At 45.4% G+C, this 23,362-nt stretch overlaps 1 protein-coding gene across 1 annotated transcript in view; it reads right to left on the bottom strand.

Moving 5' to 3' along the window:
- Positions 1–13,340, bottom strand: part of LOC109863750 (homeobox protein DBX1-like) — an 18,532-nt gene extending 5,192 nt beyond the window's left edge. The window contains exons 1-2 of the mRNA XM_020444259.1: positions 13,267–13,340; positions 11,826–12,106 (exon numbers count right to left, since the gene is read on the bottom strand). Coding sequence (XP_020299848.1) covers positions 11,826–11,954 — 129 coding nt within the window. The 5' untranslated portion in view covers positions 11,955–12,106; positions 13,267–13,340. The remainder of the gene's footprint in view (positions 1–11,825; positions 12,107–13,266) is intronic.
- Between the last annotated feature and the right edge of the window lie 10,022 nt (positions 13,341–23,362).

The following is a 23,362-nucleotide window of genomic DNA, read 5'->3' as shown; positions in this document are numbered from 1 at the left end:
GGCGCGGCGGCGGCGGCGGCGGCGGCGGCAGCGCGTTCTCTCAGGACGGAGGTGCTTTGTTACTTTTGTTAGTTCCCCGGCCTGCCTGCCGCTGACGGGACAATCAATCACCGCCGTCTCTCGGTAAACGCAAAACGAAAAGAAGGAGAGAGACGGAGAGAGAGAGAGAGAGAGAGAAAGAGAGAGAGAGAGAGAGAATGAAGAGCGAGGTAGAGAGGGACGAGGGTGCGAGAGAAGATCGAAAGTAAAGCCGCGGTTTCCCCACGGCGTGTGCACATGCGAGTTGCACAGTTTTTACGCCGCTCGTTTGTAGAATCCAATCCGGAGATGAAATCCGAGCGGATCTTCCCCGAAGCGCGGAAGATTTTGTTCGAAATTATCACGTCGCGACGAAGCGCCAAGAAAACCGAATCAAAGAGATGTTGAATTACTTCCTGAAAAAAAGTTCAAGTTCGGATTCGACTATTTGTAGAATCGTCGTAAAAAAAAGAAGTAATTAAATCTTTGAGAAGCTACACACACTTCTCCGTGATTATCCCTCGTTCTTTTCGCATTCATCGACGTAAGTTCTGTCAAGATTCGTTGATACGCGCAATTCTGAAAAGATCCCTTCAACTCGAATTTTCAAGCACGCTTCGTCCTCCAGGAAAAGCTCCAGCTGCTCGCTCGCAGCGCGCGTGTCGATTTCAATATCTCTTCGCTCCTCGGTTGTAAGAACGCGCGATATAGCTACGATCCACTCGGCGCAGTCGATGCAAAAACGTTAAAACCCCCGGGAATTCAATGAATATTAGAGAAGCGGAGAAATATTATATCCCGAGTATTTCATCACGATAGTTCACAAATATATATATATATATATATATATATAATATATACGAATTGGCGTTAAATTTTAGGAAGATCGAATATCCTCGGCGGGAAGTAACTAATCGTTCATCATCCCCTTGAACTACAGACGATCGGTCCACCCCGGGATTGTTCAAATATCGCTATAGTCGCGAGGATCAGGCATAACGACGACATCCGAAAGGCGTTATATAGAGTGCGCGAGTGGGTAATCGTTAAACGATTGGCTGCGGCCTCTCTCCTTCTCTCCCTTCTGTCTTCCACCCTTTCTCCATCCCTCCTGGAGGAACCCCGGGCCGAGAAATCCTCCTCCGTTTAACTCCCTGCCCCATTCCTCGCACCCACGCGCCCGCCCTTACTTCCGCCTACCCTCATGCACTCCCTCGTGCCTCACACTCTCTCGTTCTTCCTCCCCCGGGGATCGTCTCACCCCCGCCGCTCTTTCACTCAACCCCTTGTGCCATCCACGCTGTGCCTAGTGCGGTGGTGGCGCCATCTGGTGCAGTTTAATAAAAGACGATCGATTATGACGTCGGCCTCAGAACTACCCCTCAGCTCACTCACTCTTGCCGTCCCCCTTTCCCCGTCTCCCTCCGTACTGGTCACGGATCCTCGCGTCTCTTTTCAGAGCTACCGCTCGCACACTCGTCGATTCTGTGTATGGAATAGCAGTAGAAAGAGCAGACAGGGAAAGCGGTGAAAGAAGAAGTCCAATTCGGGGAAAAAGAAAACTTTTTCTTCGTGTTCATATAACATAGCAAACTTAATTATTTTGTTATTGTTGTTGCGTTTAAACAAAAAATAAGCCGATTAATACGATATCAAGAGTAAAAACAAAACAGTCAGTAATTGATCTAATAAAAAACCGACCCACGTATTTGACCTTTCTCATCGAAAAGACAATCCTCCATGAAATTAATTCATAGATTGAAGATGATCACATCAACGGGCACTTCTCTTCTTAATCGCTTCGTTTCTAAAGATCATTAAAAAATATCTCTCTCTCTCTCTCTCTCTCTCTCTCTCTCTCTCTCTCTGTATTTTCTTTCCGCGCCCGTATCGAAAGGACGAGGTAAGAGAGGAGGAAGAGAGAAAGAGGAATCTCTTTTTTTCTGGAGGGTTGAGAGCGCAAAGAGTGGGGGGAGAACAAAAGGGACGACAGAGAGGCGAATAGGGGTTGCCGTCCGTACAGAGGGCACACGGGGGTGAGGTCAGCGAGAAAGAGAGAGAGAGAGAGAGAGAGAGAGCGGAGGTGGGTATGAGCCACGAGGGGGTGGATCAAACGTAAAAAGTACGGCACAAAGCTGCCGGCGTGGCGCGATCCTGCGGGCGAAGGGCAGACGGCTGCCTGATGTATGGAAAGGAAGTCGCGCGATAATAGAGGGGAAAAAGGGCCTTTGCGGATTTATCGGCACCGCGCCGCCCCGGTGACGATTTAATCGATTGTTTTTCTCGGAACGGATAAAGGCGTAATTGCGAACACCGGCGGGATCTCGCGCGTTTAATGCTTTCGGACGCGATGGTATGAAAAATCACCTATACACCGCGCGCGATTTCTTTACGAATTTCCTCTCTCCGCGACTATTTAATTATTTGTGCTGAATGTTTAATCATATTTCCATCTGATATTTATATCTTAGCTCATGTAAAATAAATTCTCGCTCGACAATGAAAATAAAACGCAAAACTGAGAACCGTTTTACGAGTTTTTTTTGTTTTTTTCAACGAGATAATGGGAGCGAAAAATTATATATCGTAGTTTTTTTAGATATTTTGCGTATCATTGTTTAAGTTAGAGGATTAATCACACGTTGAAATAGGGTAAGTTGCACGGAATAAGTCAGTGTTACGTAGAGGGAAAATTTTCAGATATCTTCGTGAGAGAGTGTCGGATAGGACGGTACGATCGTAAAAGTAAAAAGAGCAGCGCAAGCTGCCGCGTCGCGATTCAGCCGGAGATGAACTGGCAATTGCTGATGTAGAGTGAAAAAAAGTCACATGTTCTCGCGCCTGGCGAGATGTCGTACATGAGATCTCTCTTTCTCTCTTTCTCTCTCTCTCTCTCTTTCGACGAAATATCGTCGTCGTCGTCGTCGTCGGTTTTCAAAAACTGCAGTAGTTTAAAGATTCATGCAGAAAATTAAAACATTCCGGATAATCTTGGTTGTAACATAATTTTGGAAATTTTTTAAATATTATTTGTTAATTATTAATTTTATTGTATAAAGAAGTTTTTTGCAACAGACTGACACGGAAGATTTTATCCGATAAAGTGCGGGAGACGAAAATTTCGTGGGTCACCGCGAAAAAGGAGAGAATCTGGTATTTATCGTTACACACCCATTTGATTTTATGAATACGGGAACGGCAGAGGTGAACATCGTCCCGAAATCGAAGTTAGTTCGCGATAAGAGGACGGGAGGGAAGGTTGAAGGGAACGGTTTACAGTTTCGAGATACAATTTGCAAATTTACAATCCGTCTGCGTGCAGATCGTATAACGGCAGCTACAGCTGCGAGAGTGGCTACGATCCGGCACGAAAATCGGAAGTGATATTTCCGGGAGAGATGTCACGGGAGTGAGATGCGAGAACGCATTTGAGAATGCGGCGATGACGCGCACACCCTCTCGAAAATTCTTTCCAAATGTCAAAAAGTACATTTTAACTTTTTTTTTTTTTCATCGGTGCAATATAAAATAATCGGATTTATTGAAAAAGTCAAAAAGATCAATTTTAATATCGAAAAACTGTCAAAGCGCCGAGCGAAAAACAAAAAAACGCTGTTCATTCGCGAATGTTAAACATTAAACGCATTTCAACGACATTTTTTGGCAAAAAAAAAAAATAAGTTGTTGCATAAACATTTGACGAGGTCCCATCAAATTCGCTCACCGAAGAGGTATGCTTCAAGATCTCTCGTCGGAGAGATAAGTTCGATCTCAAAAACGAGAAGTTAAGCCATTTCCAGGACAGCTCGTGTATTAAAAAACCCAGTCTCATTAAATGTTTATAACTTACATTAAACTTACATCTGTCTGTGGGAGCGAAAACGCGGCGGAGCGGCAAAACAATTTCCGTGTCGGGATCGTCGGCGTTTGCATCGTTGACGTTTCGGCTTTCGACTTTTGTGATGCACTCTCGCCATAAGTGATTAAAGTTGATTCACAAAGACGAAGATCTATATGCATACCGCGGTATTGTATATTCATGGTTTCTTAGCTTCCCGTCTCCGAGGAGAAGAGCGGCGCGGAGGAAGGGCAACGACGCTTTCTCAAAGTAAAATCCATAATGCATGAAGGTCCACGGGCTAAGCCGAAGAGCTTAAAGCCGTAAGATATTGCGCGGCGTTATATTCATGTTATGCCCTGCGAGAGGCAGGCCTTTGTTTTTAATATCCGCGGCAGATTGTAGCCGAGGAGAGAGAAAGATAGAGAGAGAGAGAGAGAGAGAGAGAGAGAGAGAGAGAACGTTTAAGGTAAACGTTATGGTCGTCGTCGTCTCTCTCCAGGAGACTTTTGATCCACTCGCGATCAAGATGAATGAGCTCTCCGCCAGACTGACACAAAAACGACTCCCGCAGCGAGTGCACGTGTAAAAGAAATACACTATCTTAATACACAGATAACAAAAAAGCTGCGCGAAAACTATTATATGCTAGAATAACTTGTAAATAAATTTAAAAAAAAAAAAAAAAGAGAATATGAAGAATTTTACCTTCAAAACGCGCATTTTCATCCTGGACTCTCAGTTTTCCAAAATGACTTTTACACGTCGTTTAAAATATAACGCGAGTAGAATTTTTTATAGAAATAAAAGTAGCTACAAAAAATTTGTGACATATAAAAAATACATTTTTTGCCGTAATAATGTACTATAATAAACTAATTATTTTATATAATATTACAACGCGCGCAATGTGAAATTGTTCTTGACGCGCATACTGATACAAACTACAGTCTCTTTCTCTCTCTCTGCTATATAAAAGATTACGTCGATCGAGCCGATGCTGCAAGAAACAATCGCGCGCGTTCGATCTATGCACTTCGATGTTATCGCGCAACCAGTGTGTAGTTTGTAAGAGGATACGAAGAGTCGGCGAAGGGAAGGACGGAGATTTGCGACAGGCATCAGAATGTAGTATATATATATATCTCCTTGTCTTGAGCTTTGACGGTTGTGCAAATATAAAATCGGCAGTCGACTATCCTCCCTCGCCGACGGTGAGCAACTGCGGCGGATTTGCTCTCTCGTAAAAGCTTGTCCAAAGCAAACTCGAATCACCGCCGGCCCTAATGGCTACAAATTGATTTGACCAACGGAATCCGGGAAACTCGATATCCTTCTCTCGAAACGCCAAACCTAATGGCCGATCTATCTAACGTGTCAACGTCAGTGCCGTGGGAAAGAGCGATCCGCGCGACCGACGTGGAAATCGAATTGAAGATCGTTTACCTTCTCGACCGCCCGTCGCGCGCGATAATAATTATTGAACGCCGCCTCGAATTCGTCGCGTCCCGGAATTAAGATTTTTGCGCGCATGTTAGTAAAAAAAAAAAAAAAAAGACAGATTTTGAACAAACGCGTTGGCATGTACTTACACATATATTTATATAAAAAGGAAAATAAATTAAACTTTTCTTATCTCGCGCGCGCTGTAATTTAGAATCACTTTTTTTTTTTTTTTCACTTCGCGCACAAAGGAGAGAACTTCGCGATATCATATCTTGCGGAATCACGTGAATCCCCGTCTCTTTTGCGAGGATTAAATAGGCTGCCAACAACATTCAGGCTGAAGAAATTCATTTTTCCCCTATTCTTTAATATAATTCACGAAATCTATAGAGGATCTAAGAGGGACACTTGTCCTCGAGAAAGAGAGAGAGAGAGAGAGAGAGAGAGAGAGAGATGAAGAAACGAAGAGATCAAATAAGGATTTTAATTCCCAGCCTGAAGATTTGTCGGCGTAAAAGCCGGCATTGTGCATCCATTTAATCGGACGGGCGTTTCTCTGACGGAAATTAAAGTTTAAGAAGACAATCTCGTATAAATAAAAAAAAACACACCGTAAAATGTATGTTGTGTGTTTTTTTTTTCCAACGCAGAGAAGAGAACACGTGTCGTTTCTCTAATTTCTGTTAAAAAGTCGCCACGTCAAGTCGCGTCACAACTCGATCGTGCACGAGTCCGTTTCCGCGAAGGGAAATAAAACGATATAAAAAGAAACTTGTAATTTTTGCCGTATCCGACTAACGAGATCCCCGATTCGGAGCGACGTCGGGGATGAGTTCCGTGAAAATCGGCCGGGCGCGCAAGTAGGATTCCGTGCCTTTATATCGCGAATTAAGCTCGCGGCGTGATTCTGACAGCTCTGGCAACTTGTAAGAAGAAGGGAAACCTCCGTCCATCCTCATCCTCACCCCCTCCCACTCTCCTCTCGCGTGCCCGTCGGTTCTGATTATTAAAAAGATAACAAGCCCCGAGGGCTCTCTTTAATTTTTCCGTCGTTTCCGCCGGTGGGTCCGACATAACGCGGAGACGTTCCCGGGCATGAAAGTGGCCGGCTTCCTCATAATTCCAGATAATTTAAGGTCGACGGCGTTGATGGGTGGAGGTGGGTGGGTTGGGGAGTTCTACCTACGGGCGAGCGATTCTGACAGGAGACGTTGCTCCGCTGTCTCAATGTTCCCCCAAGGCGGAGATGAAAAGCGTCTTTTACTTTCCCGACGTTACAGTGTATTTCCCGCGGATCTCTTCAAACAACTACGTTTAATTTTCAGTTTTATTTTTTTTTTTTATCACAGAATACAAATCTTCTATGTAATTGTTACATAAACGGCGTAATTATTAGATAATTTTATTTTATCGATAATAAAATGTTACGTAAGATATTGAAATTTATTTAAAATATAAGATTTTTTGCAAATAATTTTGCAAATTAATATTCTCTTAAAATTTTGTTGATAAAAGTAATAAAACACAAAGTTATTTCTCTCTCTCTCTCTCTCTCTCTCTCTCTTTCTCTAATACGAAAATCGATGATGAGCCTTCGCGGCTTCTGAGAGAAACCGGAATCTCGCGATAAATCAACATCTTCATCTCGTTAAAGGCGCTGAGAGAGGGATAAGGGTGCACGCGTACATAGCCAAGAAAGGGGTTTGGCTCTCGCTCACCATCACTAATTACTTTAGTTATCCTCCTTTAACCCTCGACGTTCCTCTTAAACCCACCCTCGTCATAAACTGTAGTGAAGCCTCGAACCTGTGTGAAACGGCACCTCGCTTTCTCTCATCCGTTCCTCTCTCCGTCGACCCTTCTCCGCCGCCCCTCAAAGTACAGATTACTCCCGGGAAAAGCTTTATTATTATCATCCACCCGTGGCATTGCAAGTCCTTAATTAAATTCGAGAAAAGATTCATGAGTCCGGCAAGCAATCCAGGGTGCGATAATTTGAGGTAATCTTCAAATCGCATTTGTCGCGTATGTGTAGGTATTTTGTACAAAAAAAAAAAGACTCCGGCGGAGAAAATGTTCAAAAAATTAAAAACCAATTCACTTGCGAGCGTTTTGATATAAAAAAATAAAATATTTCGAGACGTCGTTTGCGCACTTTACGTGAACGTAGCATCTTTCTTTTTTTTTAAATAAAGAATCGCGTAAGTAGTTTTGTGGCACAAGAGTGTATTCGAACGTCGACGTTTCGCTTATAGTTGCGTAAATATATAAATTGAAATGTAGCGTGTGATATGAAACTACGTAACAACGTGATAACGAGCAATGCCGGCGGTAACAATGCTATTTCGACACGCATCTGACACGTCGATAGCTCGATAACTTAGATTGCAAACACCGACGACGGAAGTTGCGATAGTGATATTATCGCGCACTCGGTACATTAAGGGAGATGTGAAATTCGGCATCTGTTGCCAACACTTCGTCGCTATTAAGAGACATCGGTAAGGAGAGAAAGAGACGGGTACGGAATCGAACGAGCGGCGGCTGAGCGAGTGACAAAGAGAAAGGAACTATCATTGGACAATAATCGCTTTTATGGGCGTTCGTGTGGCGAACCGTGATATTAGATAGCCGGCCGACGAGTGCGCAGAATCGCACAGTCCTCAAATCGCACGAGAGAACTCCCGACCCCCCGGAAACACCCTCTAATAAAGCTGGGAAAAGTTTCTCTCTCGCGAGCGCGCGATAAAAAGTAATGTTAGAGATATTGCGGGTGCGTTCGGTCGGAGTTCAATTGCTTTTAACGACGGGATCAAGTTCGATATGTACTTACGGGACCGAAGTATCATTTCATTGGGATCGACCGATCAAAATTGCCATTTTGCTTGGCACACACTTCGACAAAACCATTCCGTTTCCGCGGAATCAATGAACGATGTCGCTTTATCTCACTTAGTTCAAAAATTTCGAATCTTCCGAAGTCTTCAGATCTAACTAGAATATACATACGAAAAACGCGCGCGCAAAGAAAAAAAAGAGGAACAAAATTCACGTCGCGACAAAATACCCGATCGATCGATCTTTGCATAGGAGATACTCTCTCGACGATACTTCGATTCTTCAGATATTTCTCGTCGATTAGATATGTTTTATATGATTGACAAATTTCTGCTATTCAAAATTTTCAGTTTTACCACCGTATTTGCGCGCCGCACTCGAGTTTATATATTCGACGCGAATATCCGCTCTAGATTCTTATCACGTTGTCCGCAATCGCTCAACGAACGGGAAGAGAGGGCGCGCGACGGAAGAAAGGCGCAAAATCACCTTTTGTATGCGGATTGCGGAATCGCAAGAAACGCCAATTCACTCGTCTCGGTGAGGACGGGAAACGAGCTTCGCTTCGCGTGCACGTATACGTGCGCGGCCGATTTCTGTGTGCGCGCGCGTGTGTATGCGACGCGCTTGATCCTTAGATTTTCTCGTAAAACCAGCGACAGAGTGAGCCTCGACCAATGGCGGTGGAAGCATGGCGCTCGAGGTGTGAATTATACATGAGGATATATCCCTACACAGTCTTCTACGCCCGCCCTGTCCCTTTCTCGCGCGCCGCCGTTGTCTTTCTTGCTCGACCATGTACTCACCGCGACCACAATTCATCCAACCAGACACGGCTTCTTGTTTGCTCAATCTTCTCACGCTACCATCTCGGCCGATCGGAAAGCGATAATGACTTAAAATTTCCAAAACTTCATCTTTGTCAGTGGAGCTCATTCGTGAAATTGTGTCGCTCCCTTGACTTCAAATTTTCAACTTTCTTCGATTCTTAATCGTTTAAATAAAGAGATTTTAGACAAATTTTGTAATTTACATAATTTTAATACGTAGTACATTCTTTCGCATTTCGATTGCAAATAAAATTTAAAAACCAAAGCCGAGTCGAGTTTCACAATCGACGGATAGCGCAAAAAAAGAAAACAGCGCGTGACAATCGCGGAATCTCAAATTTTTAATATATAAATTTTCTTCTTAAAACTCGACAATAATTAATTCAGTGCGTTTGTATAGTTTCCGAATGCTTCAATTATTTTAGCGGAGTATTTCAACAAACGCGCACACACGTCGTTCGCTGCTCGACTAAGAGAACCAATTACAAGAGCGATTTGCGAATTAAGCAACGATCTGTTCACTTCCGCGTAATGCACGATATACAGAGTAATTATCTCGAATATAGAGCGAGGCACCTTTAAGTGCCGTAGACTTGCAGGCGTGCATTTTACGTATGCGTGGATTCGCGGGACGGTATCGACATATCGTGTTAATACGCATAAGAGAAAGAGAAATCGCAGCCGGAAGAGAGGAAGGAAGAGAGCTAGGCACGTAATACCCACCACGGTTTGGGGTTAATCGGGCGATGCCAGTTCATTAGTCGCACATGTAGGTGTGTGTACGTGTGTGTATATTGTATAACATATATATATGTGTGTGTGTGTGTACGTATTGCACGCGGTGCTATACGCGTTGCACATGAGTGGACGTCCCGACGCCGTTCGGCTGCCAAGCCCCAGCTCGGCGACGCTAATGAAACTAAACGATACCCGGAAATGGCACTGTGAGTTAGTTTCATTTGATTTCATGAGCGTAGTTCGGCCGTTTTGCGCGCTAAACGCAAGCGAATGTCCGCGACACACGACCAACATTCGAGACTTTTTTTTATTTCATCTCGCGTGTCGTCCAAATTTGAATAAACGAATTGACGATTGAATAAATCGCTCGCGCGTCGATGTTGTGGAGCAAATTTTCCGAAAGCACCGGCGATGCGATACATTCCGGAAAATAGCAACGGAACGTGACGTAACAAAATTTATCACTCTACATCGCGCCCTATAACAAACCTGCAGCTTCAATGCAAAATTTATGCGTTTGTTGCAATTGCGATTATTGCATTTTCTATGGTAGCAACAGGTAACATGTATGTAACATCCCGTCCTTTACAAGATCAAGAACAATTGCTAAATTAACTAATTTAAAAGAGAGAGAGAGAAAGAGATTCTTTTCAATAAAAGTCCGATAATAAAAATAACGTAAATACAAAAATAAACATATAATTAAAAATTCGAGGACGTTTGTTTTTTTTTTTTATTGAATTTGCCTTGCTCTTCTCTTGGAAAGTTCTTCGTGATTGGCATTGAGATTATTATTACGTGAAGTTAAGTAATATACACGCGCGGGGGATGAGGAAGAATTTATATTACATTATATTGCGCCAAGCTGATAAACTGCAATTACTCTCGATCGTTCTTGAAATCGATATACTTCTTCGTGTAATTAGGCGAACTCGGCACACTCGGAGAGTTTCAATCGCGTATACTTGCGCGCGGTAGATTCGGGTTTGTATTCGACAAAACCGAGCATTAGTCTCTATCAATCTGCCAAATAAAGCCGCGAGAGAGAGAGAGAGAAGGGAAGAGAGCAGAGCTTTCTGCATGGCGGAACTAAATTCTCTCAGCGTTGAATACGAGGGATTCGTACTTCGCTAAAGCGACAATTAGTGCTCTAATAAGGTCATTAAGCACAATATATATTCTCGACGTATCTTCCGGTCTTGCACGCGCCTAACTGCTCGATAACGGCCCGTTATCAAGAACGCGATTATCTCCCGCGGGATCATTCTGCAAATCATTATTCACTTTCCTAATAGACTATTTTCTCGACCTGATTTTCTGCGATTCAATTATTTGAAATCTGTTGAATGGAACACGGAAAATAAATTCACGGAAATTATCAGAAAATGTGCAAATAAACAGACAACTTCGTATACACATCGACAAAACCATGAACACAAGGAAAAAGATTTGAACAATTTTTGACGTGACAAAAGATAGATCATATGATTTTATTACCAAAAAAAGAATTACTATAGAGAATTACTCTCTATAGTAAGTGCAATCATATCAACATCAGGGAAATTGTTAACAAAATTTATATTTTTCGTTAAAATCGCGTCAGTACATTTTGTTGATTAATTACGATTCCAATTAGCACGTTATACAGATCGGTTTGAACTACTATTGCGTCTAGGAGATCATTAAGCACGAGGATTAAACACCGTGTGCCGTCTCTAATGTTCACGGTGCAGCCTCTCGATTGTAATACAACACGGAGCACATCCGCCTATCATCGCGTATGCAAATCTGCCTGCATATGACATGCCTGATGCGATTATCGAGAGCGAGAATTCTGGATCACAAGGAATCGAATTACGTGCTCCGATGCGCACTATAATTGATATGTCATTGATGTGCCCGGTGTTCGGAAAACTGCGTCAATGCAAGAAGAAGGTCGCGACTTGCTTGGTGCTTGATAAATTCGTTGAAATATAGCAAAAAAAAAAAAAAAACCACACAATTCTCGCGAAATATTAAATTGTGCATCGTTCGAACAATCTTTTTTTTGGAAAGATATATATGTAAAAAAGTTTTCTTTCTCTTCTTCTTCCCCAGACAAATTTATGTTCGCTCACCTGCGAATCCTTGAGTCCCAGTTTTTCGGCGAGCTTCTTGCGATCTGGTTTACTGATGTACTTCTGTATCTGGAACCTTTTCTCGAGCCCACGTCGCTGGAGGTCCGAGAAAACGGCTCTTCTCATCATTCCTCGACGTGGTTTGCCGCGCGCGTTCGTCGCCCACGGAAAAACCAGACCTGTTCCGGAAAAGTCGCCGATGCTGCCTTGAATAGCACCCGGAAATACGGCACCACCGCCGGGTGTGCCCGGATGATGACTTCCGGTCCCGGAACTAGCGACTATATCGAGAAAAAATACATCGAAATAATTTCATTACTTCGATATTATTTTACTCTGCACAGAAAGAAACAATCTACGTTGATGTCGATAAAGAATACAAAAAAACAGTCATCATAAAAACCCCATATGCGATAGAGGCGAAGTACGAGATATGCTTTGTTACACGATAAAAACATGATAAAAAAAAAAAAAAAAAAAAACTATCATATCTCACGCGTATCGATGTATTTTAATACAATAAAACTTCTTACAAAGAACATTTGAATAATTTTTAAAACTACAATTATACAACAATACTGTTTTTTACTTTCTTCCGAAATAATGATCAAACGACGCGAACAACGCTGCAAAAACTCACGTCGAACGCAAAAGAAAACCTGTGCAAAAAATTAGCGCGCGTGAGAATTGTTTAAAACACATCGCATTATTCGCGCGCGGGCCACGCGATCCGCCCGATCGCCCGATTGTATCAAAGTCATCTAATAACAGACGGGCAATTGAATCTCCAGATCGTGTCTGCGCGATATTGCCAAGCTGAGCATGATGGTATTATCTGCACCGATGATATTTGCACGCACTTGTTGCATGCGTGCATTTTGCCTTGTGGCGGAGCATGTACATAATATGGTAGTGCTTTCACTGCACTTCATATGCACTCCATGTCCCATACGAGCCTACCTATAACAAGATATTCGATAAACCCGCCGCCGTGTGTGCGCGAGACCCGTGCACGTGGCCGCGCGCGCGAGCGTTTATACGCGCGCGCTCTCGCTGCCTGGCGCCATATGCGGAAGTTTCGGTTTTAAATGTTCGTCGGGGTTCCCCGTGTTTCCGCGTCGTCCGTCCGCTCTTGTTTATTAACTGCGGAATATTCGCGACGACCTACGAAATATAATAAATATCCGAAACCCGGAAATATATCGTTTACGATGTGTACAAAATATCTTGTATCGCATTTTTCAAGAGCGCATATGTGTGTTTGAGAATTATCTGAATATACTTAAAAAATACTGGACAAAAATTCGACAACTATGTTTCTTCGATATTATAAATAATCGAGCACTAAATCTAATTATTATTAAATAAAATCAAAATTTTAATAGATTTTGCACAACAAAAGCAATTTTTATCCGCAGTGCTATATTGTGTAACTTTTTACCTGTCAAGTATGGGCCTCTGTAAAACAATTGCTGCAGCGTGTGATGAGCGTTCGGCGGTAAGTGTCGTTGAGGTGGTTGATGACTCGGCCTGTGATAAGGATGATAAGCCGCCGGCCTCGCGATCGGTTTGGCGATATTGTAGCTCGCCGAGTTCTGCAGATTTTGCAGAAAGGCGGGTATCGCCTCTGGCGGTAATCCTTGAAAATTATCTGCACGAAACAAAATATTGCAAATTAACGTTCACCGTTAGACAAATAAGTCGTGGTCATCGTTTCCATTTTTATTTATTCATATCTCGGTCTACTATCTAAACTTTTTCCTTACGTGACTTAATTTACATTTTCATCGTCAAAACACGATATACAATTTATGCGCGGTGTGTTTCTATACGGCGCTTCTCTCGTCAGATATTCATATTAATTCATGCGGGAATATCGGGTGACGTTTTATGGAAGTTTTGAGGCTTCCGAATATGGAGACGTAAACCGCGACGGCGATTAAATATGGAACGCTCTCCGGCTGTGTTTCACGGCAAAATGTGCCCGGGGTGGCGGATTTACGTGCGAGCGAATACCTAAGTCGCCGTATTCCTTCGTGTTGCATAATTCGGGCCGACACCCCCGAGACTAAAACCCTCCTTAACTGCTCCAGGCGGAGCCCGATCTCTTGTTGGCGCACGCTTCAACACCTCCGCCCGGGGTAAATAGCCAGACATTTGTGCGACCAACTGACTGCTTCGGATATCCTCGGTCTTATGCGCCGTAAAATACGACTGTGTACGGACAAACCGTTCGCTTTAGTGGTAACTCACATTTTATTCAAATGCACGACGGTAAAATTGGAGAGAAATAGAGAAAAGATCTTTGCCGCACGACACACACGTGTATTATTAAAATTATTAAAAATATGAGATTTTTTTTAACGCAGATATTTTACGTACAATTGTAATTTTCTCTTATTTCTTCATATAATATTATTCAATATGATTTTTTTTTTTTATTAATGCGTGCGAAAAAGATATCGTACTACTTTTTCTCTCTATATATTTAAAGAGAGAGATTATGCAGAGCATTAAACGGAACTTTATTTGATCGCAAAATACGGAAATTAATAGTTTTCGCGAGTCGTTAGCGTGTAAACAATTAAATTCAAACGTTAATTCGTAAATTTTAATTAATCTCCCGGATTGCAACTCGATAATAGATTTCTTTTTCATTTAACTTCAAGCTAAACATTTTTTTTTTTTTTTTTTTTTTTTTAGAGAAACGCTAATTCGATCGACACATTTTTTATGACAAAAAAATTAGAAAATTTTTTAATAGAAGAGGCTTTAATAAAATCCCTTGGGTAAAAGTTATGCGCCGAGATTCTTCATCGTTGTGCAACGACACTTTCGTTGAGCTCCCCATCGCGTCTCCGCAGGAAGATTTATCGACAACACGAAAGTTAACTACGTGCTCTGACGCGTATCCGCCGTCTCGAGGAGCAGAGTTCGGGCATGAAAGAAAATTTGGTCGACTCTCCAGCCCCCGTCGAGCAGTTCACCCTCTGGGCAAACTCGTCCACCTTTCTCTCTCTCTCTCTCTCTTTCTCTATCCACATTAATAATGCCTATAAGGGTTGATCGTCTCGATTGTGCGATTTCCAACATGTTTTTTTGCAGTGTCTCTTCGCCACGCCCAGAAAGGGAGAGGAGAGATGGAGATAGAGAGAGAGAGAGAGAGAGAGCGCTCTCGCTAAAAAAGTGACGTGTTTGAAAATAATAAAATAATGGAGGCTTGCGCAAAGCCGGGCTCGAGGTGCAAAAGAGAAAGATGGAGTAAGAGGAAAAAGAGAAAGAGAAGGCTTGCCTTGCGTTCGCGTCCAGACAATGCCCTGACAATGGCCCATACACGGCGTCCCATTGTGTCTCGCACTGTACCCTATAAAATACTCATCGCCTTTTATCGTTGTTTTCGTAGCCGGCCAATGAGAGAGAAGCGCGCTCTGCTTAGCCACGGCGACCTAATAACCGAGCTTAGCCTCCAACCGAAACACTGAATGGGAATAGTTTTTTAAACCGCCCCACCTACCCCGACATAACAGTCAGTCCCCTTGTGATGTTCATCCTTGCCCCCTCCTTTCTCTCTTTCTCTCTCTCTTTCTCTCTCGCGCGCGTCATGTGAGATTAAACCTCCTGTCTGCGGTTTCGAGAAACTCCGGGACGGCTCTCGTGTTGTTACAGTTGTGGGCCCCCTTTGCGTCCTTTTTTTTGTGCGTCGGGCTTAAGCAGCCCCCCCGGACCTTCAGGTTACGAGATTACAACATATATCGCTGGTTATTCTTTCGGATTACGGTCACGGATGCATTATTAACTAGATACATCGCGCTGCAGGTCTCCGCCTCGTGAATAGAGGGGGGTTGCTCGTTTATGGAACGGCGAGCGTACACGACGCCCCGATTTTTACCGAGTGCGGGTTTGTCGCCGAACAGGAAACGTGTTTGTCTTAGGATGAGTTTGGCGAAGCGATTCTCCACGAGGATGTTGCTGAAACGTTTCGAGATTTTGGACGGTTGATCGACCGTGAAGAATAACGCGAAGTTGATTTGACGTAGCACGCAATAATAAAGACGTGCTTACTTTCTGTCGCACAGTCTTTAATTTTCATTCATGATCTTTGCGTTCAAATGTAAAATGTGCTTTCTTTTTTGTTTTCTTCTTTTTTTCGAATTAACGACGACATCCGCCATATCGCGACATATCCAAACGTTCCTGCATCTGTGTGTGTGTAACTTTGGTTTTTCTCCTTTTTTCTTTACTTTCTTCATAAATTACAGATCGAATTAACGTAATAACAATTGATTCTCAAAAGTTTCTAGTCGAAAATATTTTGTTCTCAAATTCTCTTCTTTTTTTATTTTTAATATTGTAAATCAAACTCGTTCGTGTAATTGCCTCTTCTTTCTTCGATCATTCTCTCTTTTTCTTTTTTTTCACAGACTCTTATTTAACCACCGAATAAAATGCGACTTTTTTTTAACGGGAGATACGCGCATTAAATCGAGACTCGTGCTCGACACACAGTCAATATCGAAAAATATCAATAATCGTTGCGATACGCAACAAAAAACATGAGCCGCGAGAGGCGGCTCGCGGGGGAGAAACACGGGGGCGAGGGTGAAATGGGGAGGGAGGCAATGGCAAATCGCGGGACGATTGGTGAAAATGCTATTCGAAATTCAACGTCGCTCGCGTCCGTCAGACACCGATTCCCTTCCCTCCCGCGCAGCCCCCCTGCGCTGGATCATCCCTCGCAACCACCCTATTTACCCCCTTGCCCTCTCGCTCAAATTCTCGTCCCGCCGCGAGCGGCTCTCGTCGATGAATTTCGAGTTTGTTGCCAATCACTTTTTCGCGCAATTATTTCAAAACATTTCGACATGACATATAAGCCCGCGCGCGGGAGGGAGGAACGGTTACCACCGAGTATATACTGGGCACAGTGGGGGAAGCAGGGGTGAGGATGCATACGCGAGGTGGAGAAGAGCAGGGCAGAGAGGAAGGAGGACAGTGGGAGGACGCCGGTGCCACGCTCGTGGATGCTGGAGGGTCTATTCGCGGTGAGAGATTGGGGGGGCGGAAGGGAGGGAGGGAGAAAGAGAGGAAGAGGGGTGCGGTCTCTAGGTACGTACGGAGGATCCAGGGGGGATGTAACACATGCACGTGGCACGGTCAATGCATTCGCTATCCGACAAACGCACGAAAACCCCCCCCGCCGTCCACCTTCCAACCCCGTATCTCGAACGCACCGAATTTCCCCATTACCACCCCCGTGCACACGAGGTCCCTTTCCCCCCTCGCGCGCGCGATGTCTCTCTTTCCGCCCCTGCGTATCCTTCTGCCGGCAGATGCATGCAATTCGCCAATGTTAAATGCAACATTCACCTCTCTCCACCTTCGTGACGCGCCCTCTCACTCTTCCGCTCGACACCCCCTCGCTTCGCGATTTATGTACAGTTTATGCATCTAGTGCGTCTACGCGCGTTTATCGCGCGTCCACCACGGTCTCTCTATCGACTCGTGTCAATCAGAAGCGCGGGGGGTAAACTCGCTCGGCACCACCGTAGGAAAGAGTGACAATGAGGGCACACGCCGGACGAAGATTGGTCGGCACATTGTGTATACACGAGGGTCCACCGGCCCGTCGGACGTGCAAAACTTGCGAATGTTCGGACGTCCTGTGAATGACGGGACGGCATTGTGACTTTTGCGTGGGAGAATCGTATAATCCGTAACAATTTTTCACGCATTCTTCAGATGACGGTAAAAAATCGCTTCTCCTGTCTCGACGCAGTTACGTTATTGCTAAAAAATTACATCGCGCGCGCGCGCGCGCGCACTTGCTCACAAAGATTAATTAGTAATTCTCATAAAGTTTATATGTAATTGCGAATAATTTAGTTATTTCATTCCCTTATCAAGTTCATTTTTCATTTTCTGGAATAATATTCTGCTTTTCGATTTATAAAAATGTGAAAAAAAAAAGTACAGTTAGGTCGTGAATAATAAGTTTTTCTCATCATTATCGCTGAATAAGTACACAGTCAATTATGTGTCATCGATAATCTTACTTTTCGATCTCTTGCATTACTTCGCGAGAATTTCGCGGCAACTTGTTCGGGACCAAATCACGACGAACGGGAGAAACGCGCGATAAGCATCGCAATACATCATTGAATCCTGCCGCTTGTCTAATATTATAGGCACCAATCGTAAGGGCTTAATATTGGGGTGAAGGTAAGTGGCGGACCAGCTGACGCCCTGTGCGCTCCACCCCGCACGCACGCTGCGCGACTCGTCTTGAGGGTGTGCGGATGAGATTTAGGGACCGACGACAGAAGTCTGCTCGCGACACTGATTTGTGGTGAGCTTTGTTTCAATAGTCTCTGCGAGAAAGCCGTCCGATCGCCGCCAAACGAAACTTTTCTCGACGAATTGTAGTCGAGGGTGGACAGATTTGCGATCGCAATCGTCGTCGACTATAAGATGCACACGTACTACTGGACTATTAAAACATTCCGTCAGTACGTGTTCTCGACCAATATCTATTATTGCGAAGTTGAAGAACAAAAAATAGATATGTATTGAGATGTGTATTTTCTTGATATTTTTCGCAGATTCAATCATCAGTTTTACTATATCTGTAAAACTTTAAAAAATTGAATCGAAAAAATTCGTTAAAGTCGTAAGTCAATATTTATCAATAAAATAAATTAGTATCGTTTTTTTATCTATATATATCGTTATTCGCGATATATATATATGTCAACTTACATTAACAATCATTATTATGTTATTTTTTTCTATTGTTTAAAATTTTGTTTTCTTACGTTTTTTAAGCTACAAAAAGATATTTGTTTAACTCTCTATGTATCACTCTGATTACTCTAATTTCGTTCCCGATGAGTCTCTCAACTAAAACGTCAAGACAGTTATCGACTCAATTATGTCAGTTAAACGTTCGTCAATTGGAATTACCGGGATGCGGCCTCCTGTCGTGATTACCGCCGAGTATTGCGCTAACGCTGAACTTGAGCTGCGGCTTTTCCTTCTCCTGGATAGTTCTGCACGCCGGGCCGGAGCATTGCTCGTCGCCGCAGGAGCAAGCGGCGGTGGTCCTCTCGCCTATTCTGTCGACGGCACGCTCGACCGCCGCCGCCGACGCCGTCTCTCTCTCGCCTGGTACGATCGTCATCTCGTCGGACGTGTGCATGACGTTTCTGCATCCAAGGTCGTACCGTCTGTCTATCTCGATCGCGGATACACGCTCGCCCAGCATCATCTCGTCTCTGTCGGCGGTCTGGAGACCGCCGTCCAGTTCCGCGCCCGGAAGCGGATCCTCGTCGACGTTCGAGTTGCACGATTCCACGCCGGAATTGGTCGATCGATTGTCGATCCTCTCGTTGCAGAGCCTCTCCATCGCGCACAGACGGTCCACCACAACCGGACCGTCCATTCGCTCGTTCTCCATGTCCACGTACACACCCTGGCTCCTCTCCAGAACCTCCTTGTCGCGCTGAAGGAGCTGCATCCTGTCGTGCTGCCGCGTATCGCCGGTTCTACAGCCGCCGGATCTCGGCGGTTGATCCCTGCAATCGATCATCATGCGATCGCGTCCGCCAACCGGCCCGGATCGCTGTTCCATGTGATCCTGCGCGAGATCGCTCGGAGACGATCTGTCTCGAACGAGACGGAGATTCGCCTCGCATTCTCTCTCGCGCTGTCGCGCCACCAAACTCGCGGCCCAGTTCAAGGTCAGACTGGTGAGATCGGTCCCCGGCGACGCCTTGCTCTGGAGCAGGTTCTCCATTAAGAAAGGCGAGGTCATGGCACTCTGTTGCAGATTCTTCAGCATCGCCGCTGACGAGGGGAACATATCACGGCTGCTGGCCTTACGATTACAAGGATCGTCACCTCCAAACGTGAGTCTCGATCGAACAGATTGACACCAGATTTTCTCGGCACGAGCTTGAGAAGTTCTCGACTCTTCAAGATACGACAATTTTATTTACTGCGTCGTGAGTTTGAGTAATTTTTTATCCAGTTTAAAGCACGTTAAGTTCATCGCTACTTCGAACTCCTATTTATCGATAAGAGCATTGTCACGTTTCTTCTGTCTAAAATTCGCGCGTAAAACTTGGTCATTTCTGCGAGCTGATCAAAGATTTGTGGCGTATCTCTTTCAGTTTAAAATTCGCAATGTTCACACTGATTATTTCAGATCACTAAACACACTTCGGGAAATTCTGTTTCCTTCGATCTCTTTGGCCTCATTGTTCGGGATTATTAGCAGTTTTAGATAAGGTAACTATATGAATAAATTATATTTCAACATCTTACACTGTCAATCGACTACGTTGGTGCGCGCCGTGTTGACCTTGCGGAGTTTCTGATTCGAGTACCAGGGAAACTAACTTGCACCGTGTTTACAGCGACGTGTCTAAGTTCTCTCTCTCTCTCTCTCTCTCTTTCCCTGACAAGGAAGCTGGCCCACCCCCGTTTCTCGCGAGGATCGTCGTCGCAAGTTCGCGGGGGATCGCACCGTGCGAAATCACATGATCGCGCACGCAACGTCACTTCACGCGCGAGGACGACGGCGAGGACGTGCGATTTCGGCAGCAGGATGTCAACTGACGTGCCTGCATGCGTGCCTTCCGAACGCACGGAAGGGGGGTTAGTGGTGGTAGCGGCAACGTGAGAGCATGCAACCCTCGAATGAAGGCCCCACAAAGGCACATATAGGTGGCTCACTAGTTCCCCTCCTCCGACCCGGACGTCAGCGGCATCGTCGGCGTTCTCGAAACACCACCCCGTACGTACGTGCACAGGCAGCGGCCTTACGAAGAAGGGTATCGCGAGGGGTGGGTGCTCCGCGCGACGTGTCCCTTTCTCCCCTTTACTCCATCGGTTCGCCCCTCCCTCTATCTTCCTGCCGCCCCTTCTTTCCCTCTTAGGTGAGATAATACGGACTATAAGCCGAGCAATTCGGGGTTTGGCTCGCTCGGTAATGCCGTAATAAAATCATACTCCCATCAAACGGCGCTGCGCGCACCCCCTTGAGAGGCGAAGGAAAAGAGAACGACGGGAGAGAAAGGACGAGGGGGTACGAAAGGCTCACGGAAACCTACCTAGAGCGAGAATCGGAAAAGAAGGAGGAGGAGGAAGAGAAAATGAACGGAGGGATGGAAGGAGAATAAGCGGCTCGCCGCCTCATCGTTGCAAGGGTAGGAAAAAAGCTTGGAGATTCGCATTCCTTTGGTCTCGACGATTGGATTTTATTTGACGAAGCCGCCCCGTGGACCGTCCAATCGCCTGCCTCGTCGGCAGTCGCCAGCCACGCCCATTCAACCCTCCGCACCCCCCGTGCCGATACCCCGCCGACGCTCTCTCGCTCGCACACCCCGTTCGTCGCGTATCGCCGCTCGCCCTCGTCCTCCCCTTTCTCCGTTGCTATCCCGTTTGCTCTCTTTCGGCGGGTAGGGATTACGCGGAGCGGCCCTCTACACTCTTATCAACTTTATTATCTCGCACTACCACCGTCGTCGAACTCGCGAGCGCGAGAGCGCGCGCGCGCGCGCGTGTTATCGTGCGCGTGTGGCACAGACTTGCGGGGCAGCGCGCGCGAGAGAGGGTACGATGTAATTTTCTTGTAGGTGTAGGTAATTATATTATCGCCGAGAGAGAATTTCACAGCTTCCCTCCTCTTGCCAAATTTACCAGTATAGTAATAATGATAACAATAATGATGATAATAATAATAACCGGCGGCGGGAATGGGAAAGGCTTGGCGATCGTCCACAATCACACCGACCTCACCTAATAATCGCACGATAATGACGATATTATCTATATTATGAAGCCGTTCGTGGGCTTATTACAATTGTCAGCGCGCGCACTGACAAAACCTGAATATAATCAAACTATTTATAATATAATACACGTAATAATAAAGATCGTTTTTTCGACGTTTTTAATATTTATATAAAAGCTTATTTATCTTTCAGTTCATATTGCGCATAATTCATTTTTTGAACACTTGTGAAAGTTTCAATTGCGTGCCGCGATGTTACACCGAGAAGAATATTTTTATCCTTGTTGACATTCTCAAAATAGTTTTTATTTCTTCATCAAGCACTAAACGAATTAAAAATTCTCTATTAAAACCTTATAATACGTACGACAGTTGCCTCTGGCTCGGCTCCCATTGTGCACAAGCATATGCACAAAATGCTGTAGCGTAAACTCTCATACAGTGTAGTACAGTGTCACACAGGACGACACAGTACATCACCGTCATGCCGCGCGCGTAATTTCGCCACCCCCGATGTTACTCGGGTCAACGAAAGTGACGACGACGACGCCGCGCGAAAGCGCGTCCGCGTGCGCATTATCGTGGAAGGCACGGCCGAGTACGCTGGCTGTCCGCGCCGGAAATGTCCGTAGGGTTAATTAAATTAACGAGCGCGCGCGCGACGCCGGTGTGCGAGAGAATGCGGACGTGCGTATGTGAACGCGCGCGCGTGCTATCATTCACACGCACAGATTCGAATCCGCACACACACACATACACACACACAGACGGAGCGCGTTTCTGACAGCGGCGTGATAAGTCTCTCTTTCGATGCTCGCCCCAAGAATTTCACATAAAAGCGGCGTACACGCGGCCATACATACATACGTCCCTTTTAAACGAGCGAGAATAAAGACCCGGGAAGAAGAAAGACGCGAGGGAAGAGCGAAAGAGAGAGAGAGAGAGATAGAGATAGAGAAAAGCGCGCGAGAGAGAAAAATGGTGGACGAGGAGAGGCGCAACGTGCCCCGCACTTAAGTAGAACCGCCGTCTATTACCGAGACGGGAAGAGGGGGTTGAAAAACCAGAGGGGACCGAGATAACGCGGAGGGAAGGAAATATCGGGCGAAGAGCGAGAAGGAAAGAAAGAGGGCCGATGAGGTTGCGGTGGCAGGGTGCCGCGGGTTTTTCTTACACGACTTTCCACCCTCTATAACCGGCGCGCACGTCCACCACCGCACACCGCCGACGGCTTCGACCACGTGGTGGTGGAGGGTTGGAGGAGGCAGCCAACGCGAAGCGTGCACCGCGCGCCATCCTACCCCCCACGAAATCGGTGCACCCTTCCAACCCCGCCGCTTCCGTGCTGGCCCCTGTAACGGCACGATGTGACGGGGGTGGGATGCCGCGACCACGCCTACGCTTCGGAATCACCTCTACCTCGTCTACGTCACGACTTATCACCCTCTCAGGGACGGTGGTGGTGGTGGTGGTGGTGGTGGTGGTGGTGATGGTGGTGGTGCTGGCGGGTTGCGGAGAAGCGGTCGTGGAAGTGGCGGTCGAAGGAAAAGAAGGAGAGGCGGCCGCGGCGAAGAAGGAAAAAAAATAATGAAATGAACATCGGGAGGGATTCACGGGATTATTATACGAGCGCCGAGCAATGGGAAGGGGATGGTCGGAGGCGCTTACTCGGTTAGCTTATATAAATTGGGGGCGGTTCGGTACAGAGGTATATTTCCGCGAAGGGAGTAACGCCGAGAAACGA

This window comes from Pseudomyrmex gracilis, unplaced genomic scaffold, assembly GCF_002006095.1.
Source record: "Pseudomyrmex gracilis isolate BER0280 unplaced genomic scaffold, ASM200609v1 scaffold_12, whole genome shotgun sequence".
Classification (NCBI taxonomy): domain Eukaryota; kingdom Metazoa; phylum Arthropoda; class Insecta; order Hymenoptera; family Formicidae; genus Pseudomyrmex; species Pseudomyrmex gracilis.
The sequence above is the reverse complement of the archived record's forward strand: the minus strand, read 5'-3'. Positions and strand labels throughout refer to the sequence as shown.